The sequence below is a fragment of the Gallinula chloropus genome, assembly GCF_964237585.1.
Source record: "Gallinula chloropus genome assembly, chromosome: 16".
NCBI lineage: Eukaryota > Metazoa > Chordata > Aves > Gruiformes > Rallidae > Gallinula > Gallinula chloropus.
This window is the reverse complement of record NC_140101.1, coordinates 8,133,423-8,151,685: the sequence shown is the minus strand read 5'-3', so window position 1 is coordinate 8,151,685 and position 18,263 is coordinate 8,133,423. Positions and strand designations below refer to the sequence as shown.

Here is an 18,263-nt window from a genome sequence, read left to right as displayed (position 1 = left end):
TTACTCCTGCCTTTGGGGTCAGTAACTAGCAAAGAAACAAACTTACTGCTTTATTTGAACAAGCATGACTGATGGACTGAGAGGTTCAGGAAATTCTCTTTGCAGTTCTCTCCAGTCGAAGACTAAGTACACTATTGTGTGTGACTGTGTCTGCATGGCATTTTATGCTGGAAAATATACACTGCTTTTCAGTTGAGCATTACACAGATTACTTAATGAACAACCTGTTACCTTTTTCCCAGGCAGCAGCCCCACTCGCTCCCCAAAGGCATGGAGCCCGGCAGCCCCGACTGCCCATTCCTGCAGACTTCCCTTTGGGCAGATTGTCCCTCTGCGCTGTGTTTCTTGGAAGGCCTTCCAAAACCCACAACTGTTATCTCTGTCAGCTTTTATCAGTAGATGACAGGCATCTCTGGAAAACAGTCCAGGATTTTTAGAGCTGCCCCAAGAACAAAGTAAACCACAAAGAGAGCTTTCCAGCAGAACATCCCACTTTGGGATGCAGAAGCCTCACGGGTAGGGGAATGCTCACACTCTTCTGCTGAGGCACAAATCCTGATTTCAGCTGGGAAGTTACCCTGCTTCATGTCAGTGTGAGGTTCTCAGCACCTGCTCCTAAGCAGCTGTCCTCCTCTAAGCTTCTACTTCAGAACAGTTTTCAGATTCCAGAGCAAGCACTGCATGCATGAATTCAAAACTCAGGAAACCAGAGCTGCTGCCCTTTTCACTGAGCTCCATTCCGTGCATTTCTTCTTCCTTCTGAAGGAAGACTGCCTGCTGCAGTGGATGAAGCTCTGTTTATGGGGAGCTGGGGCCAGTGCCTTCCTTTCACTGAGGACATGAGTTTGAGTCACCAAGGCCAAAGATACAAGTCAAGGTCTGGGAGGTAAAAGGCCAATGGATTAGTCATCCGCCACCCAGCCCAGCCCCAGATCTGACATTTTACACAGTGAGAACAAGTCTAGAGGAGATTTCTCTCCATCTATTGTTGAGGAACTCAATTCACACTAAAATAAAAACATAAATACAGTAGTTGAGTAGCGAAGCAGCAGGGGCAATCTGTCACTCCAGAGCTCTTCCAAATAATTCCTTATGCCAATTCGTCAAAACAGATTTGTTGGGGTTTTTTAAGATTATACGTGTGTTTGTGTGTGTGTATAAATTATTAAACAAAAGCTCCTCTCAAAATAAAACCACTGGGAACCTCCATGTAATAAAATGAGTCACACCAGGATGCGATGACTAAGTGGGAGAATAGGGAATTCCACTCCCCATGCCAGCTTTTTACATGATCAATTTTCTGTCAACAGGTGATGGGAGCTCATCTCCCTGCCTGTTGTTTATTCCAAAGATTATTATTATTTTTTAATATTCTCTTTAAACAATTACGATTCAAAGCCAAATAATCGGGACCAGGCACGCTTCCACTGGGCGCCCCCGTCGCGAGCAGCGAGCCAGGGAATCCAGGCCAGCAGTGGCTGCCTGTGCTAATAAGGATTTACCAGCTGTAAAATTCCAAAATCTTGTGTCATACGGGGAAACCTTCCAAAACACGATTCCACCCTGTCTCGCTGAGTCTCTCACAGCTATGGCAACTCCGTTTCTGCAGCCACACTCTTGCATTTTTGTGTGCGTGATCCTTAGATTTTTTCCTGTTTTGCAGTGTTTTTCTGGGATCCCCAGTTTAGTGTCTGACAATTGACCCGTGGGGTTACAAGAACACCTTGGGGCACGTTTCACCCAGGGGCAAACCTGCGGCCAGGAAGGTTTGCTGGGTTCTCAGCAGCTCTACCAGCAGGGAAAAGCACAAGGTGTCCACGTACCCTGAAACCTTCTCATCTGCACAGCAAAAAAAGGTCTCACAAACGGTGGGGTCTGCTGAGACACCTTCCTCTTTTGCTTACAAAGAACAAACAAATCAGAAGCTCAAAGAGATCAAAACCTCTCTGACCCTCCCTGGTTCTGACATCTTTTGGCAGCGAGAACTACCGAGCAGGCTTTGTGCTCTGCTCTGCGGCCACCTTACTGAGGCCTCCTGCAGGGCACAAGGAGGGGAGATGTCAGCCTGGGAGATGATAGCCTTCAGCAAGAATCAGGTGGGCCTCCTGACAGAGACAGCTATAATTTATTCCCCTGGTCCATCCCATCGCTCCACAGATTTAGCATGAGGAAGACGTGAATCCAGCTCTAAACGCTGGCCTCCAGCCACAGGCTGTGCACAGCGGAGTAGTGCTGGTGCAGGGGACCAGCAAGAGAGCAGATTTATTTCATACAGGCTCTGCTGAACCTCACATGTTGCAAACCAATTGAATCTTTTGAGACTCCAGTACCCCTCTCAGTTTTGCTAGCTCTGGAACTACTCACAGATAGTCTTTCTCCATGCTCATTCCTTAGCCTTGCCCATCAAAAAACCCACACAGCAGCTTGGGGTTTTTGCCCCAGGTGCTGGGCTTTTGGCTCAGGTTAAGCTGAAAACCTACATTTAGCAGTGCACATTCAGTGGTAGGTCCTGTCTGTGACCAAGTTACAATCCTGGTTCTGAGATACATCCTGCTCATCTCATTCTCTGTAACTCGAACCTTTTATTTCACTTCATTAATTTAGATACTCAGTGAAACAGCTGGAGCTTGGAGCTTGCATTAAATAATTGAAGCTGTTTACTGGGGTCGGATAGAAAATACCTCTTTTGAATGGATATAGGGGAAAAAATTAAAGTTTAAAAAAATATTTGGTATCTTTTTTATCTTTGAGAAAATGGCATCATTCATTTTGCATCGTTAAGTTCAAAGAGATAACTGCTGAAAATAGTTTGCTGTTTTCTGCATTCCCTGGGATTTTTTCATTGTTCACAAAGCAGTCAGACCCTAACAGGCATCTGGCTCCCTGTTTGGGACACAGTGAGGAATTTCAGGCTTGACACAGCAGAAAAGGGGAACACTGCTGCAGTTGGTCTGCAGCAATGCTCCTTTCACACCGCCCGTTAAGGAGCATGATCCTCAGCCCTGGTGCCTTGCCATCATCAGAACCCACCCACGAGCCACTTCCATTCCCATGCCGGAATGCCATCCCTTCACAGCTCTCCACAGTGAATTGGCCTGGCCAGGAGGCTGTTTCATCTTCTAAGTCATTTGACCGATTTTGAGCAGATATACATCACCTTACACAATTTCACTGGGTACAAATGATTGTGCTTTGTAAATGTGCCTTTCCTAGAACACGGAAATTCCAAGACCAGAAAGCACTGCCGTGCCAGTCTGCCAGCCTGTAGTGCAGCAGGAACACTGTGAAGTGCAAGCCTGAGAGCAAAATCTCTCCAGAGCCTGCCTGCTTGCTTCTGGAAGTGAAAGCAGCATGTTTTGAAAAAATGAAATTATTTGCCCAGCGTTAAAATAAAGCACGTCCGTGATGACAGATGTACTGAAGGGCTGGAAGTCAGAGACACTCTCTGAAGAAGTACAAATATCATCAGAATAGTTATCATCGCTACTGTTATCCCAGTGATCAGCAAACCACTGCAAGGGCTCCACATGAATACCCTGGGATAAAACAGGAACGCATGGCTATACAGGCACCTCTGAGCACACAAACCACTGCAGCTTCCACGGCTGGATGCACAACCCGCCCATCTCCTGCTGCAGTCCCCAACAGAGAGCAACACGTGAGTACCTGCCCAGGAAGCAGAGCCCCATCCCCAAGCACAGGGCACAGGCTGAGGGGTGCATTTGCCTCCAGGGTCCATTTCTGGGACAGGCAGGCAAGTGCCTCCTCTCAGACCCAGCGTTTTGGGCACAGTGCAGACAAAAGCCTCAATTTGCCACCAATGTGCTGACCACTGGTCCTGAGCCTGCTCTGTCCTGGAGCCAGCGCTCACTGCCCTGCATTGAAGCTCCCCTACTCCAGCCATTACCCTCCTAAGGAGCAACTGCCATGAAAATACCACCTGGTGCAGGAGCTCCAGGGAAAAAGAAACTAGGGCTCTGCTGCGTGAATCTAGAGCTGGAACGATTTTATTTCTGTCAAATGGGCTTTGACTGTTCGTGCTTCAGAGGCCTTGACAGCTGCATCAGTTCAAAGGGCACAGAGCACACCACCTCCTCTCTCCATCCCGCACGGCCGAAGAGAAAGATTTATGGTGGAGCCACTCCAAAGATGTCTGCGTTCTGTTTGGGTTGTTCCTCCACCACCCACATTGTCCTGCGGATGATTCATGGTGTCCGTGTGGCCACCGAAGAGCTTGGCAGCGGAAAGCACAGTCCATTTGCACTTTTCTCCCAGAGAAACCCGAAACTCCTCTATCACTCACAGCAGAGCAGCAGTAACCAGTACACAAATGGGAGTAAACACAATGCAACCAACAACATCTGACTTGCAAATTATTACATGACAATTTAAACAAACAAAAGGGGGAATTCCAAACCTTTTTTTAAACTGCTTTGTAATATCTGGGCCCCAAGCAAACACTTCCACCCTTGGCCTGTAGCATATTCCATCCAGATCCTTGAAAGCCGTACAACTGCTTTTCAAGCTCTCTCTTCCAGATAAAAATGACACAACTTTTGATTCATTTTAATCCGTTAATTCATTTTAAACATGCACTTCAAAAATTCCTATCTGTGGGATCTGATCTGCTTGCTTCCCCTGACCCCTTTTGATTTAGCTGGGCTCAGTTGCACATCTCTGAGCCTAGATCGTAAAACTCCTGAGCCAAACCCTGCTCTGTGTGCTGGGCTGACTCCGCCAAAATCAGGAGTTCCCCTGGCTTTCGGCAGCCCCAGATTACCATCTTTCACCAGGAGGAGATAACCTTAAAAAGAACTCAAAAACAACAGTGCTTGCATGTTGGCAAACCTTATCATTAAGAAAATGAAGGCAACTTGTGCATCAGCAGGTCGAACACTGTGCTCCATCCCCACACTCACATGTTGAGCACTTCAGTTCGCTTCCTGCTGCCATTTCCTGTCACAAGCCTAAAATGAGACTTTGAGAGGCCGCTCAGCAGTGAGCTCCTCACAATCGCCTGTACTTCACATAACACAACAAGACAGCTCTTTCCATAATGACATCCCAGCATAATTTAGGGAACATTCCCTATTTTCCAGGTATTTCTAGGGAAGGATACAGGTATCTGCTGTACCGTGTAAGAGATGCAACAACTGTTCGTGCTGTATTTTGCTCACAAAGCTGAGCAGCTCCACGTTCCTCTGTGCTGCCAGCAGCGAGAGGAGAACTGCCCGCAAGATCCAGAGGAAACTGAAGCAGGTTTTGCCTGTGTGTCTGTGGGCTACAGCCAGACTTACAACTGCCAGCCCCACAAGCAGCCCCCTGAGCTGTGGAAGGCATGCTGACTGACACCTTCGCAGCACCTGTGTCCATGCAGACCCCAGGTTCAAGGTACACCCAGATTTTGGAGTCTGTGAAACAATTAACATGACAGTGTCTGACTGCACAAAGGGTTTTAGGGAAAAGAAAGTCTTGCTACTCTCATCTTAAATACCAGACAAACAGTGTAAGTCAGGAGGCTCTCTGGAGTGCAGGATGCTGCAAGCTCCCTAGATGGGTGCCTACACTGCCGCTCTCACCCTCGCTGACAATAGTAGAGCTAAAACTGGTGGCAGAAGGGGGAAATTGAAGACTCCCTGCGAGCACTGACAAGTCTTGTGAGCTGTTAAACTGAAACTCAAAGTAAACCATGCTTCCCCTGCGAGCTGGTGCATCTTCCTGCCCTCACAAAGGTGCGAGATTCTCTCACAGGCTCCCCAGGGCAGCCTTGCACTTTGGGAGAGGGCGCAGCAGTGACAAGTCACACCAGCCACGCACCGTCACCCACCATCACCCGCCGGGATGTTTGTTGTGGCTTGCTTTGCTTCTGAGCAGCTTATCAGCATGCTTTGCAAGGTGCTGCGCAGCCGGGATCTGCAGCGAGCGAGCTGCCCGAGGCGAGCGCAGGATCCACCTCCTCCTTCACCCACTGACATTTCTAATTGATAAATCGGGCAGCGGAACTGGGCCTCTTTGTTCTGCGCTCAGGCGGCCCGAGGCCACGGCAACTAAGCGTGGACATGGTAATGATAATTAAGATTGTCTACAGTTTACAAAGAGGGAAACTGAAAGTCACAGGTGCACGAGATCCCAGTTTCCAGGCAGGCTGGGACTCTCATTAATCTCCCACAGACCAAGCACAATGGCTTAATTCTCCATCCACTGCAGTCAGCCGGCGTCAGATCAGCCCCTGCATGATTTGCATATCCAGCTCAGCATCTCAACCTTCCTCACCTTAAGAGACACCCATCAAAGAAAGCAGCCTGCACCTTAAAAGCATTTCAGGGCATAACTGTAAGAGGTATTGCTGCATGATAAACCAGCGCATGAGTGCACAGAACAAGTTCACCCCCAGACAAGGCACTGCAAACCACACAGACTTCAGATTTGGCCCGAGGATTTGACTCTGGGCCTCCCATCCTCTAAATCCCCACTCTGCAATCACTCACTCGAAGTCCATCAGACTCAGACTGCCTGCAGAGGCCAAGGGGTGGCGGGGGAGGCAGGATATGGAACACCCGCATGCAAATCCCTGCTCCAGACTGGGCACTGCCGCTGGGATAAGTCGTGCCTCCCACTACCAGGAGGTAAAAAAAGAAGTTAAAAAAAGGCAGTTTCCCCAGCTGGGAAGAAAAAGCTTTAGCTTTAGTGTGGAAAATGTTGTTGTTCTTTTAACTTTCTAACATCTATTCCAGCCAGAGCCTTCTCTGCTCTTATTTGGAAATAGGGGCAGGGCAGCTTGGATGTTTCCTCGAAATGGCATTACCTCCTTTTAGTGTATCATCTCCTTTAGTTACTGCAAAACATTCTTGGGACAGGTACTGCCAGGGGCTGCCAAGCATGTTCCCATGCACCTTCAGGATTCGCTGACATGGACGGAACAGTGGCAGCACAGTGGGAAGGAATTAACGGGCGGGCTAGAGCGGAAACACAGGGTGCCAAGACACTGCTCTAACTGCACCAGCTCAGCTGAACCTTCACAGGCCCAGAGCCTGCGTTCTTGCTGTGAAGTGGCATGGCTTGCTACCTGGGGGGCAGGCACTGGGACCTGCTGCATGCTTTTTATTTGCCCCCACATTGCTAGCTGATGCCTACATACATTCATTTTTGGCTCAAATCTTCCTTTTTGGCAAAGGCATTGTCCCATCTGACATGCACACACTCTTGGCTTGGGAGCTGCAATTCCTTCAATCACTGGTTATATCACCTACGCTGCCTCTGCCTTAGTTTACCCACAGAAGACTTCGGAGGAAGATGTTTTCTTAACCATACAAAGGGAAACACAAAGTTTACATAAAACTGGCTGCTGGTTTTTCACACTCCAGAGTCCTCTGCTTCACTGAAATCAGGAGGGGTAAAGGATGGCAGAGGCTGGCCCTTCACATTTGCAAAATGCTTTTTTGATCCCTGGACATTGCTATTATCCTTACAGAGCACATTATTTAGAATATAAAAATCTAGCAAATCAGACAAGTCCAGACCATTTACAAAGAAACAAACGTCCATTTGCAAAAGCCTTAGAAAATCCAATAAAACACACATACTGTTTGGTGAGGTGACATTAAATACCTCCATGTGTACGGTACTGGAAAAGAAAGAATTCAGCTCTGAAAAAAGGAGTAGCTAATGACAGTGGAATGCATTTGATTGTGCTTCCTCCTGTAAAGAAGAAAACCCGATTTCTGCTGCCCGCTGTAGCCATCAGATCACACCAAGCATGTGTTCTGGGGTGTTCTCTGAGTTAGAAATCAAGTGACGTTTGTTACAGCATGCCATTATGAAGACACAATGGAGAGTTCAGCAAAGGCAGTAAAGGTGATGCCAAGCAACTAAAGAACCCCAGCAACCATTTTTTATTCCTATTATTTATATTCAACTAACACCAGTCAGGGTTTGGAACCACCTTGTACTGGCTCTGTGCAGGTCAAGCAAATAAGCAGACAAGATGAAATGAGAGAATGGACAATCTGCCACTCATCCCCCTTCATGGTTGCTCAAGAGCTAGCAAGACTGACTGAAAACCTAGGCAGAGTATGTTTTAAAAGAAGGGGCTCTACTAAAAGAAAGTAGCATTGGGCTGTAACAGGGCATTTCTCTCTGAGTTGCATTTTTTTTTGCTACAGCCTAAGCCTATATAAAACTGTCTTAAAAATACAGAAGCAATGTATTCTTGTATCTTAGTACATGTAAAAAAATAATTTACTTTGATATAAAAATACACGTTCTGCACACTTTCCCTCCGCAGACTTCTAAAGGGAGGAAAAACGTAACCTTTGCCTGTAGTTCACATCAATAAAACCCATTCATTTCTACTACAGTTTCTAGAGGGGTGTTGCCTAAACATGAGACGAAGAGAGCCCAGGGCACACATAGCAGTCATCCCATTCCTTCACGAACATATCCTGTCCCTGCCGATTCCTGGTGTCCGTATTCTTGCGACCCCTCTCCATGGCACGGCTTTGATCCACCCTTCCACACTGTCTCAAAGGCCAGTAACACAAACACATGCTCCCCAGTCTAATTAGACTCACATGGTTGAGTCAGGAGGTTTGGTTCTGCTCACACGAACCTCAAGGGGGTTACTCTCCTGAGCAGAGTTACTCAGAAGCACAAATCTTGGAGGAGCGATGCGACACCACAGCACTACAGATCCGCCTTATCCCACAAGGGACAGTTAATAAAAAGCTGCCTTACCTGATGTTTTCTCTGTGAACACCACCTTGGACTCTGCTGTGAAGTTCTGTCCAGTCAGGATCATCTGTTGCCCTCCATAAACGAGGCAGCTATCGATATCTTGTCTTTCAACCATTGGAAGCTCATGAGCGGACCTTTGGGCTGTGGACAAATTGCAGACATGAATGAAACCAACTCTGTTTTACCAAGACTTTCCAAATCTTCCCAGAACTATCCACAGATTGATCTTGTCATTGTTACCATCCGTTGACTGCCAAAGCAACTTCTCCAGGGTGCTAAATTTAGGTTTTGAGAGGGAAAAATAAACTTACTCAAGGCATTTTATTTGGAAACATTCAGGAGCTGGCTGCAGCGTTTCAGCTGTGCTGGCCTTACTCCTTGTCCTTGAGAAAGGACAGCTTGGATGAATGAGCTGGAACTTGCCCATCTCCGTTTCCAAATGAATGTCCAAATTTTCAAGTGCAGGCACACTACAGCCCTGGAACCCAAAAATTCCACCTGCAGAGAGGATTCCACTGAATAACACTGAATTCTTTCAGAAAAAAAAATAAAACCCAAACCCTCCAACGAAAGCCCACCAGCTCCTACAGCAGAGGCACTACCCCAGGCCCAGAACAGCCTGTTTGCCAACAAGAGCACGGCCTAACGCCAACAGGCCAACAGCGAGCCCCACACACACAAGGAGAGGGGCAAGAGGGATCCAGAGGGGTCACTCCGGGACTCCACCAGCCCAGGCTTTTTGCAGGCGAGAGTTGCAGAGGCCTGAACGCGCGAGGAGCAGGGCCCCGTGTTGAGTTTGGTTGTTAAAGGCAAGGAAAGAAAAGGTAGAGGGAAATCCAGACAGGCACATACGTGATCAAGGATTTCTAAGGTCTTTACTGTTCTTGGCCACAAACCTGGAGCCTGACTCTGGCAAGTTATTCTCTCTTTCCCCAGCCAGAAAACCAGGACAGCACCATCTCTCCACCTACTTTCCTCTCGTCCCATTAAAACAGCCATCTGCGTGGTCAGAAAAGCTTCGGGGAGTCCTGCTCACCATCCCCACAAGCGCATCCCAGCTGCCTGCTAAAAAGCAGCAGAGGCCGAAGAAAGCGAAGATGCGAGAGCCATTCCCTGCAGCCAGACAGCTGGAAAACATCAAGAGCTTCCCCATGAGCCGACCAGGTGGGCAGCGGCTCGGCTCTGGTGAGCTGCGAGTTCATGACCTGCACTCAAACTCCTCCGGATTGATCCACCCCAACTGGAAGGGCCTCTGGAGGATGCCGCTCATCTATCTAACAGCTGCCTTGGCTGGATTTTACCTTTCCCTGACACAGAGCCTGCTCCCCAGAGACCTGAGCACTTGTGTCTTCACTGCACACCGCCGGCTGCTGAGCCAAACCCCAGGCAGTGCTCTCCTTCATGTCCGGCCCTGCCTCTGCTCACACACAGGCTTTGCTGCTCCCGGCACCCTTCAGCACCGTGCGCCCGCCCAGCTCCCCACAGCTCCGGGCATCCCTCCTGCAGGTGCCCAAGGAATCCAGAGCCATGTTTCTAGCAAGGACAAGCTCAGCTGAACCACTTCTTACAGTGAGGACAGAGGTCCTGCTCTTGTTAAAAATACAGATAATTCAGTTCCTAATCACTTTCTTGTGCCCTTTGAGAGGCGTTTCTAAAATCTATTTCAAACAACCTTATGACTCATTGTTCCCTTCAAATATATAACAACAGCTGGGCTAAGATGCTGCCAATTAAGAATATATATTCAGATTATTTTCACAGAAGCTGCTAATTTCTTTCACATGGCTGTATGATTAATTCCTTTCCCTAAATACTCAAATTTTTGTTGAGTTCATAATTGGATTTATCACAAAGACAGATCTGTAACCTCAAAGGCTTAACAATAAATAGCAATGATCAAAACCACGTCTACAACAGTCAAGAGAAAATGTATTTAAGCTTTGCCCTGAACACAGTTTATTCCCTATTCAGTCCCCAAATTTCATTTCCAATTCATCAAAATCCCAGGTTAACCCACAGCTACTTTAGACTTTGGTGCGTTAATGGAGAGCTTTGTACCTGACATCCCACAGATTGGTGGTTCTCAGGGCTTTTTCAGGGCGAGGAAGGACAAATTTTAGCCTGGAAATAACTGTCTGACTCATCGTAATTACATTTGGATCTCAGCAAGTTGGAAATCGCTGCTGAAGACCAAGTCTCTGTCCAACTTCCATAGAGTGCAGTGTTTGTGTACGCTGCGACCTACCAGGGAGCCGGGGAGGACAGCTGGTTCACCGGGAATGAGCATCCCAGCTCTCAGGAAGTGCCAAAACCCCCTTCTGCCATCCTCAGCCGGGCAGCCTTGGGAGCGCTGCTGGGAAGGGCAGAGGTGTGGGTGGGTACACTGGTGCTGCTCCATGCTGCTGTCGTCAGCCACAGCCTCCCATCTCCATCTGAGTGCTGGGTTTCCTCAGTCCTGCTTAGCCTGCACTCTTCTCCTGACACTGGGGGGTCAGCAAACCCTGCTCTAAAACAAACCACTTCTCACTTCCCAAGATCTTCCTTTTTCTTTTTTTTTACCCAGAAGGTTTCACCCCACTCCCCATTCCCACCAGTAAGGAGGCTCATGGTTCAGTGTGGAGCTGCCTCGACAGCGTTACTTTCTTTGCCTCTGCAAGAAATATTAATTGCCAATAAATCCCCTTCCTCCAAGGCTCACGATGGGTGGACTGCATGCAATAATTTCACACTATTCCTTCTCTTCCCCCAGGGGTTGGCACTTCATAAAGTGACCTACAGCTACTGGAGTTTATGAGCTTTGAATAAACAGAACGCTGTTGATTTAACCAGTTGGGGTGTTTACTTTCAATAGCAACAGTGACTGACATAAAGCAGCAAAGCGAATGCTATAGAAATACTCACGCTTGGCCTGGAGCAGTGTGTCAACCTATTAACAGGGGACATTATTTTTCTATTTTATTTGACTGTCTGCAAATCAAGATGTCACGAGTTCATACTGCCAAGAAACACAGAGCATGCAGTGACACAGGAGAGAAAGGGAGCCGCTGTCTTGGGGCGCTGTGTCACCTCCAGCGAGCCTCGGCACGGGAGGGCCCCTACCCACACCGCACCACCCCACAGTAGCCCCTGCACGGGCTAGGGGAACCGAGCACTTTTTGGGGGGAGCCTCTGTCCCCTTCCCACAGCAGCAGGGCGCGGAAAGGTCTGGCCGGCGTACACCTCACAGGGGATGCACAAGCCCAGAGGCTGACCATGAGGACATGTGCCAGGCAGGGCGAAGGGGTTCCTTGCTTCCCCACCTGCCCACAGTATCTGCACCAGCTCCTTTTTTGGCAGAGAAGCTACTGGGTTTCTAGGAAGAAAAAAGGGTATTTTGAGACACCTGACTGCCTGGGTCTGTCCGTCGCAGCTCCTGACCTGCCCCAGGAGAGCCTTGCCCAGCACAGCCAGCCTGTCCCAGTGACCACCCCAGCCACACTCCCCACCGTGTGCCTCAGCTGACCCAGCTCCACCTGAGTGTTCTGCTCCCCCTCCTCCGTTCTCCCCATCCCCTGCCGTGTTCCTCACCAGTGCTCCTCCTGCACGATTCTCCTGGGACGAGCGGCTCTAGCCCTGCCTGAGCATCCTGTTTCCTTCCACGGCCTTGGAGGGCTTCCAAGCGCCGCCTTGTCTTGCCCAAAAGCTGCCTCGTTTTATGAGGAGTCTTAACTGAAGCTAACTGTCTCTTAACAGCCTCCGGAGAGGAACTGTCTCCGCAGCCTCTCTCCCTGCATGTGCAGTAAGATCAAGAGCTGGAGTGGGCAATGGAGGCAAAGCAAAACCCCCAGTGCGATCTGGTGCTGAGGAGGAGCAGGTTTGTGGATGCTGCGCCGAGCAGCGCAGGTCTGACCGGCCCTTCAGAGCAGAGGTGCTCCGCTGTCTCCGTGTATCAGGGCACTGTCCCAGCACCATCGTGCGCAGACTGGCTGGGGCCTCTGTAAACCACTGTGTAAAAAGCAGCTAAGCAAGAGATGCTGGTGTGCAGACTGCTCCCCAACATCTTTCCACTACCACAACGCTGAAGGCTTAGGGTTCCCTGTTGTCCCTGTAGCTGACAGGAGATCTCACCCTGGGCTGTCACATGCCCTGGGCTCCCCTGCAGCACAGCAAGCACAAATGTCACCTCCAGCCACCATTGCAGCCTGGCAAAGTGGAGGGTGGCTGCTGAAGAGATGCAGTCACCTGCACCCCCAGTTGTCCAGGTTCCCCCCTGTCCTTACCCTGCCCAGCTCACTCCAAGCCCTCCAGCCACTCACCACTCCCAACACATGTCTCCAAACGCCCAGAGACCCTGGGCTCCAGCCCCTGATTTCTGCCGGACCTGAGATGAGCAGATAGAGCTGGGTGCCTGGTGCTAAAAAAACCCAAACCTCCCGATCCTTAGAAGCAATAGCAGAGGAATGATTTGTTGTGGGATTAATTCTTCCACCTCAGTGCAACCCTCAATGAGCCAAAGTAAATAATTCACTCCTCCCACCCCACTGCATGTGAGCTGCCTGCCAGTCATAGCACTGACCGGAGCGGAGCCATGCCCAGTGCTTATCCAATGCACTGATGTCCAATATGCCGATCCCTTCCACTGCATGCTGAAGCACCCTGAGCTCTGGTGGGGAGAGAAGCAGAGGCTGGGGAGCAGCAGCATAGGAGCCAGGGCGAGTCAAGGGCAGAGCAGACATCGTAAGTCACCCCAGAAAGCAGCAGTCATCTCATTGAGGGCTGGGATTTCGGACATCCTGGCTGGAGCAGGGGGCAGCGGAAGGCTCAAGCAAGAATCAAATAAATAAAGCAAATTTCCACCCCTTGGGATGAGATGGGAAACCTTGGAAACGTGATCTAAACACTATGAACAGAAGAAGCGGTATGAATGACAACAGCTCCCAGCTTGTTGCCAGCAAGATTTAATCAGCAGTTTGTGCAGAGCCATCCAAGACAAGAGCAGCGCAACCAGCGGGCTGCTCTCCACCTCCTGCTCTGCACATCATTTATTTCCCGGTGTCCTCATGAAGGAGCAGTGACAAGCGCTGATGGCAGCAGTGTCAGATAAGTACAGCACTTTCTATGAACTGCAGCCAGCTCCCCAAACCCGCCTGTGATTAATGACAGGAAAGCCACGGCTTCGGTTCACTTCTCCGTCGATCATCCCTGCGGGGACGCACAGCACTTCCCTTTAATCCCTCGTGGAGGAGATCTGCTGAGCTTAAACTACGCTCAGAAATCCTCCCCTGCGCAGTGTGCTGGGGCACTTGCTTCTACCACCCGCGGGACTGCGAAGACAGAAAGTAAAGAGGAGCTCATCCTCATCACACGGCTCGCAGCCTGCAGAAAGGGCGGGCGTTTTCCTCCTCTCTGACTCACACTTTCCAGGCCGAAATCTTTTGGTTGCACATTAGAAGTAGCAAATGTTGCCAGAATTAGCTTTTAAATTCTGTGCTTTAGGAGGGAGAAAATTTTTACTTTAGAAAAAGCCCCAGTTTGTGTGTCAGCTGCCTGACCGCCCTGGAGCCCAAAGGAAAGAAGTTCCTTTAATTCCACTGGAAACAAACCGTGCTCCTCTCGCAACAGTCGGGGTGACAGTCGAACCTGCAAATGGGTATCTTCCGGTACAAAGACACCACTGCCTTCTGCTTTTTTATCCCAACAAACCAAGGCTCCTTCTCCCCTGCCATTGTATCCCAAGCAGCACAGCTCCCGGCTGCGGAAAAGCACTCGCTGGTTTGCCAAGACAACATTCTTTTACATGACTAGCTCTTTCCCCTGTAGTTATTAATGTGTCACATATCATAGGCTCAGATTGTCTAATATTATGGGAAAATCTACTAGAAGGAGAGAAAAAATAAAGGAAACTTCCAGAGAAATTGATTAAAGGGAAATAAGATATTTGACCCAATTTAGTGGAACAAAATATGGTCAATAATAGAAACTCTTTGAATTCCTCTGATGGACAAACAGTTCTTTGTTTGTTTTGCTTTTTACCACCTCGGAATATCCATAATAAGATCATGATTTTAGACTCCTTTTCCCATGCCAAGTGCAATTGTTTGTGTTTTCAGGGATCCACGAGCACAGCTTGGTATCGGCAAACATGGATTACAGGAAAGAAGAGCTGTGAGACCCTCTGGGATGGTTTCAGCAGGATCCATTAGAACAGAAACCATGACACAGCGCAGTGGTACTCCAAACACACTCACATCTTGCAGACTCTTGCATAAAGCAGGTTTTGGTTGCGGAGGGTGTGGGGTAAACAAAGCTGCCCTGTGTTCCATGGATGCTTCAGCCAGGGAGCAGAAACACAACCCAAGATCAATCCCTCATCAAGAAACTGGTTCCAGGTCCCAGGGAAAGGCAAATCAGAGCAGAACTAAAGCTACAGAAATTGCTGGAGCAGTTTGACAGCAGTGGTCAGGTCTGCAAACACCAAAGTCCTCGTGCAGTTTCTTGTTGCTACAGCTCTGTTTAGCGGGATGAGCTAACTCAGTAACCCCTCATGCCTGCGACTGCACCTCTTCTGTGTGCAGCTCTGTGCCAGCAGCTCCGTGCTGACCCTGTTTGGCCCAGCAAAAGCTCACGAGCTGGCTTACACCTATCCCAAACCACAGACTGCACGAGCAGGGGTGGGCATGTGGGTACAATGCTGCAGGGACTCCTCCACTCAGCTGTGCATCCCAGGGGCGTCTCATGGACCTGGCATGGGGAAACACCCAGGAGAAGGGATTTTTCCCACCTTTCCAGCACCACATCTACAAGACTGGGTGTCTTACTCCTGAGTGAGTGATGGCCCACTGCTACAATTATCAGAGGGCTTTCAAATGCCTTTGCCTACTCAGTGGCTTCAAAACAAATCCACAGGCAATGGGAGAAACAAGCTGCCAGCTGCTGAATGCGCAGGCTTGTCTGAGCACAGGGTCCATTTCGAGGTATAACTGATCATTTAACAACGTATCACCTCCTTGGTCGTCCCACACAGCTGTCTGGGGAGGAACTTGGTCCGGATGATGCTTTGAACCTGTGAAATCCCCTCCTAAAACCTGTCAAGTGCTGAATGTGACACAGATGAGGTGGAATCAAGTTGCCGCATGAAAAGCGGATACCTCACAGCTCTTGCTTCATCGCAGCTAATGATCTGCTGACACCAGTGGGAGTTTTTACCCGGGATTGGCTTCTGCTGAGGAGAGCACTCAGATGTTCTGTTGGTAGCAACAGCGCTCTCAGGGGAGCCCCACTGGTAGGGAAATGGCCTGTTACCCTAAAGCTGCTACTTATGAAGGCTTCCCCGGTGGGATAGTTCTGCCGGCTACCAGGCAGAGGAGATCTCATGGGAGAATCCCTGAAGGGTAAGGGTTCCCAGGTGACCATGCCAAAAGAATGAAAAACAAAGGGGAATCCCAGCAGCCAGGAAGGTGGGACCCAAGGAGCTTCACAAGCCCCAGTGTCCCCCTTCTCGGCAGGCATCTGAGCTGACCAGGGATGGAGAGCCCTGCAACCTGCGTTGTGTGGGAGAAGCTGTGGCGATCACCTCAGTGGCATTTACCCAGCATCACCAGTGCCCCTGCGCCAATGAAGGTTTGGAACCATCTTCCCAGAACAGGGCTAAGATCTGGACATGCTACTGAAATGCAAACATGCTGCTAATTACATGTCACATGTCTGAAATGGAACTGGCTTGTTGCTCCAAATCACTTCATGCTCTGCATCCACAAGGTCTGTGAGAAAAGCACAGCCCTCAGCACAGCCAGTATATCCCTTGGTCCAAAAATGGAGCTTACTTCTTTTTGTCTCTGGGGGAGCAAATACATTTCTTTCCTGTAGGAGCCTTGCTCTCTGCTATGCAGCCAACATTTTCTTACAGTAATTGTGAAACCCCAGAAAAATAAGCCACTTGTACCATCTCCACTCCTACCTTTATTATGCCCTTAAGACTCACCAAAGCAAACACATCTCAAAACAAATGCCTAGACATCTTCAACAAGCCCCACAAGCAGCAGCCACTGCCCAGGCAAATTAGGTGTGCACACACCATCCTGACAAAGGGATCCGTGCCCGGATTTCTGCTCCAGTGCCCTTTGGCAATGGGCATACACACTGTGCAGTTGTGGCAGATGGCTTTAGAAATGCCTGGCTAACTCCTATTTGCTTTTCCTTTTATTTGCGTAAGCAGGGTGTGATCCACAGGTCTCCCTGAACCACCTGGGGACCATCCACACTCTGCTCCAGGCTGGTGCTGTTTTCCTGCACTGTGGATGTGGGGGTTAGACCCAGAGCTTCCACACACAAGCAGCTCCCCACTGCCAGCAGGAATGGGCTGTTTCCACCCAGAGAAGCAACGGAAGGAGGAACCAGGTGGTCCTTTGCCCCAGGTCCCTTCGTATCCACGGGAGCTGCAGTTCCCCAAACGTTTCCTTGAGCAAATGGGCTGCTGCTTCAGCAGGATGTGTTTGGGGTGGAGGCCACTATTCTTTCAGCCATTGGGTCTCTTAAAGGATCACACCCCTTTCTATTATGGAGAAAGGCAGTAGGGTACCCCCACTACTCTCCCTTCCCCATCACAGTGCCTGGAGACTTTGCTCAGCTGCTGCAATGTTCTGATAGTTGGTGTCTTCCCATCAACACTGCCGGCAGACCACACATGTCTGTCACCCTCTCCTTTGCCTTCCCTGGCTACTCCATTCGGCCATACTTTACAAAGCTGCTGGTGATAATTCACTAGCCCAAATTTCTCTTGATTTCCCACACAGAAGCAGCTCCTCTCGTATCAGAAGCAGCAGCTGCTGGAGTAAAGCCTGCATCCCAGCCAGGCAGCAGCACTCACACAAGAAAAACTCTTCAATGACTTTCTTCACATGACTGTGACAGGACAGATTCTGCTAAAGGGGTGAGTCATTCAGCAAAAGGAGAGGAAAACTTTTCACTGTGTATTTGTGAAATCCCCAGGCCACTGCAAAGGCACCATTTACCAACAAAAAGCATTGCAGGATGCACATGAACCAGCGAAGTGCGTGGAGCCCTTCCAGAAATGACTACGACACGCGGGCACCTTGGCAGTGGCCTCTTTCTCAGGGTGCAGTACGTTAAAACGAGTGGGAGGCGTGGATTTCTCAGCTTACACGCTTGTAGGGTTTGCCACCCACCCCCAAAATCAAAACTGCAAGGTTTCTTCTGTCCCTTGGGGAATACCAGAACAACCTGGGCTTTCCCTGCTTCAGCTGTGCACCCCCCAACACCCGCATCTAGAAAACACAATGACCAGGATGTGCCTGAGCCTCAAAACCAAACCAGCTTCTCCATTTTGGCCATGGTCCCAGCAGCTCGATGTGGAGGACCACAGTCACTCCATTGGCAGGACTGGCCACAGCGCTCAGATCTCGCCCAGGTCTGAATTCAGAACCTCTAGCCACCTGCCAGCTTGTGGATAACAAGGCCTGGTCGTACCTCTGTGTGAGACAAAACCACTCCCAAGGAGGGAGACACACGCACATTCATGCACAAACAGGGAG

At 49.5% G+C, this 18,263-nt stretch overlaps 1 protein-coding gene across 1 annotated transcript in view; it reads right to left on the bottom strand.

Moving 5' to 3' along the window:
• NFATC2 (nuclear factor of activated T cells 2) overlaps positions 1-18,263 on the bottom strand; it is a gene marked incomplete at both ends in the record, with an annotated part of 77,483 nt that overhangs the window by 34,613 nt on the left and 24,607 nt on the right. The window contains one exon of the mRNA XM_084271428.1: positions 8,734-8,874. Coding sequence (XP_084127554.1) covers positions 8,734-8,874 — 141 coding nt within the window. The remainder of the gene's footprint in view (positions 1-8,733; positions 8,875-18,263) is intronic.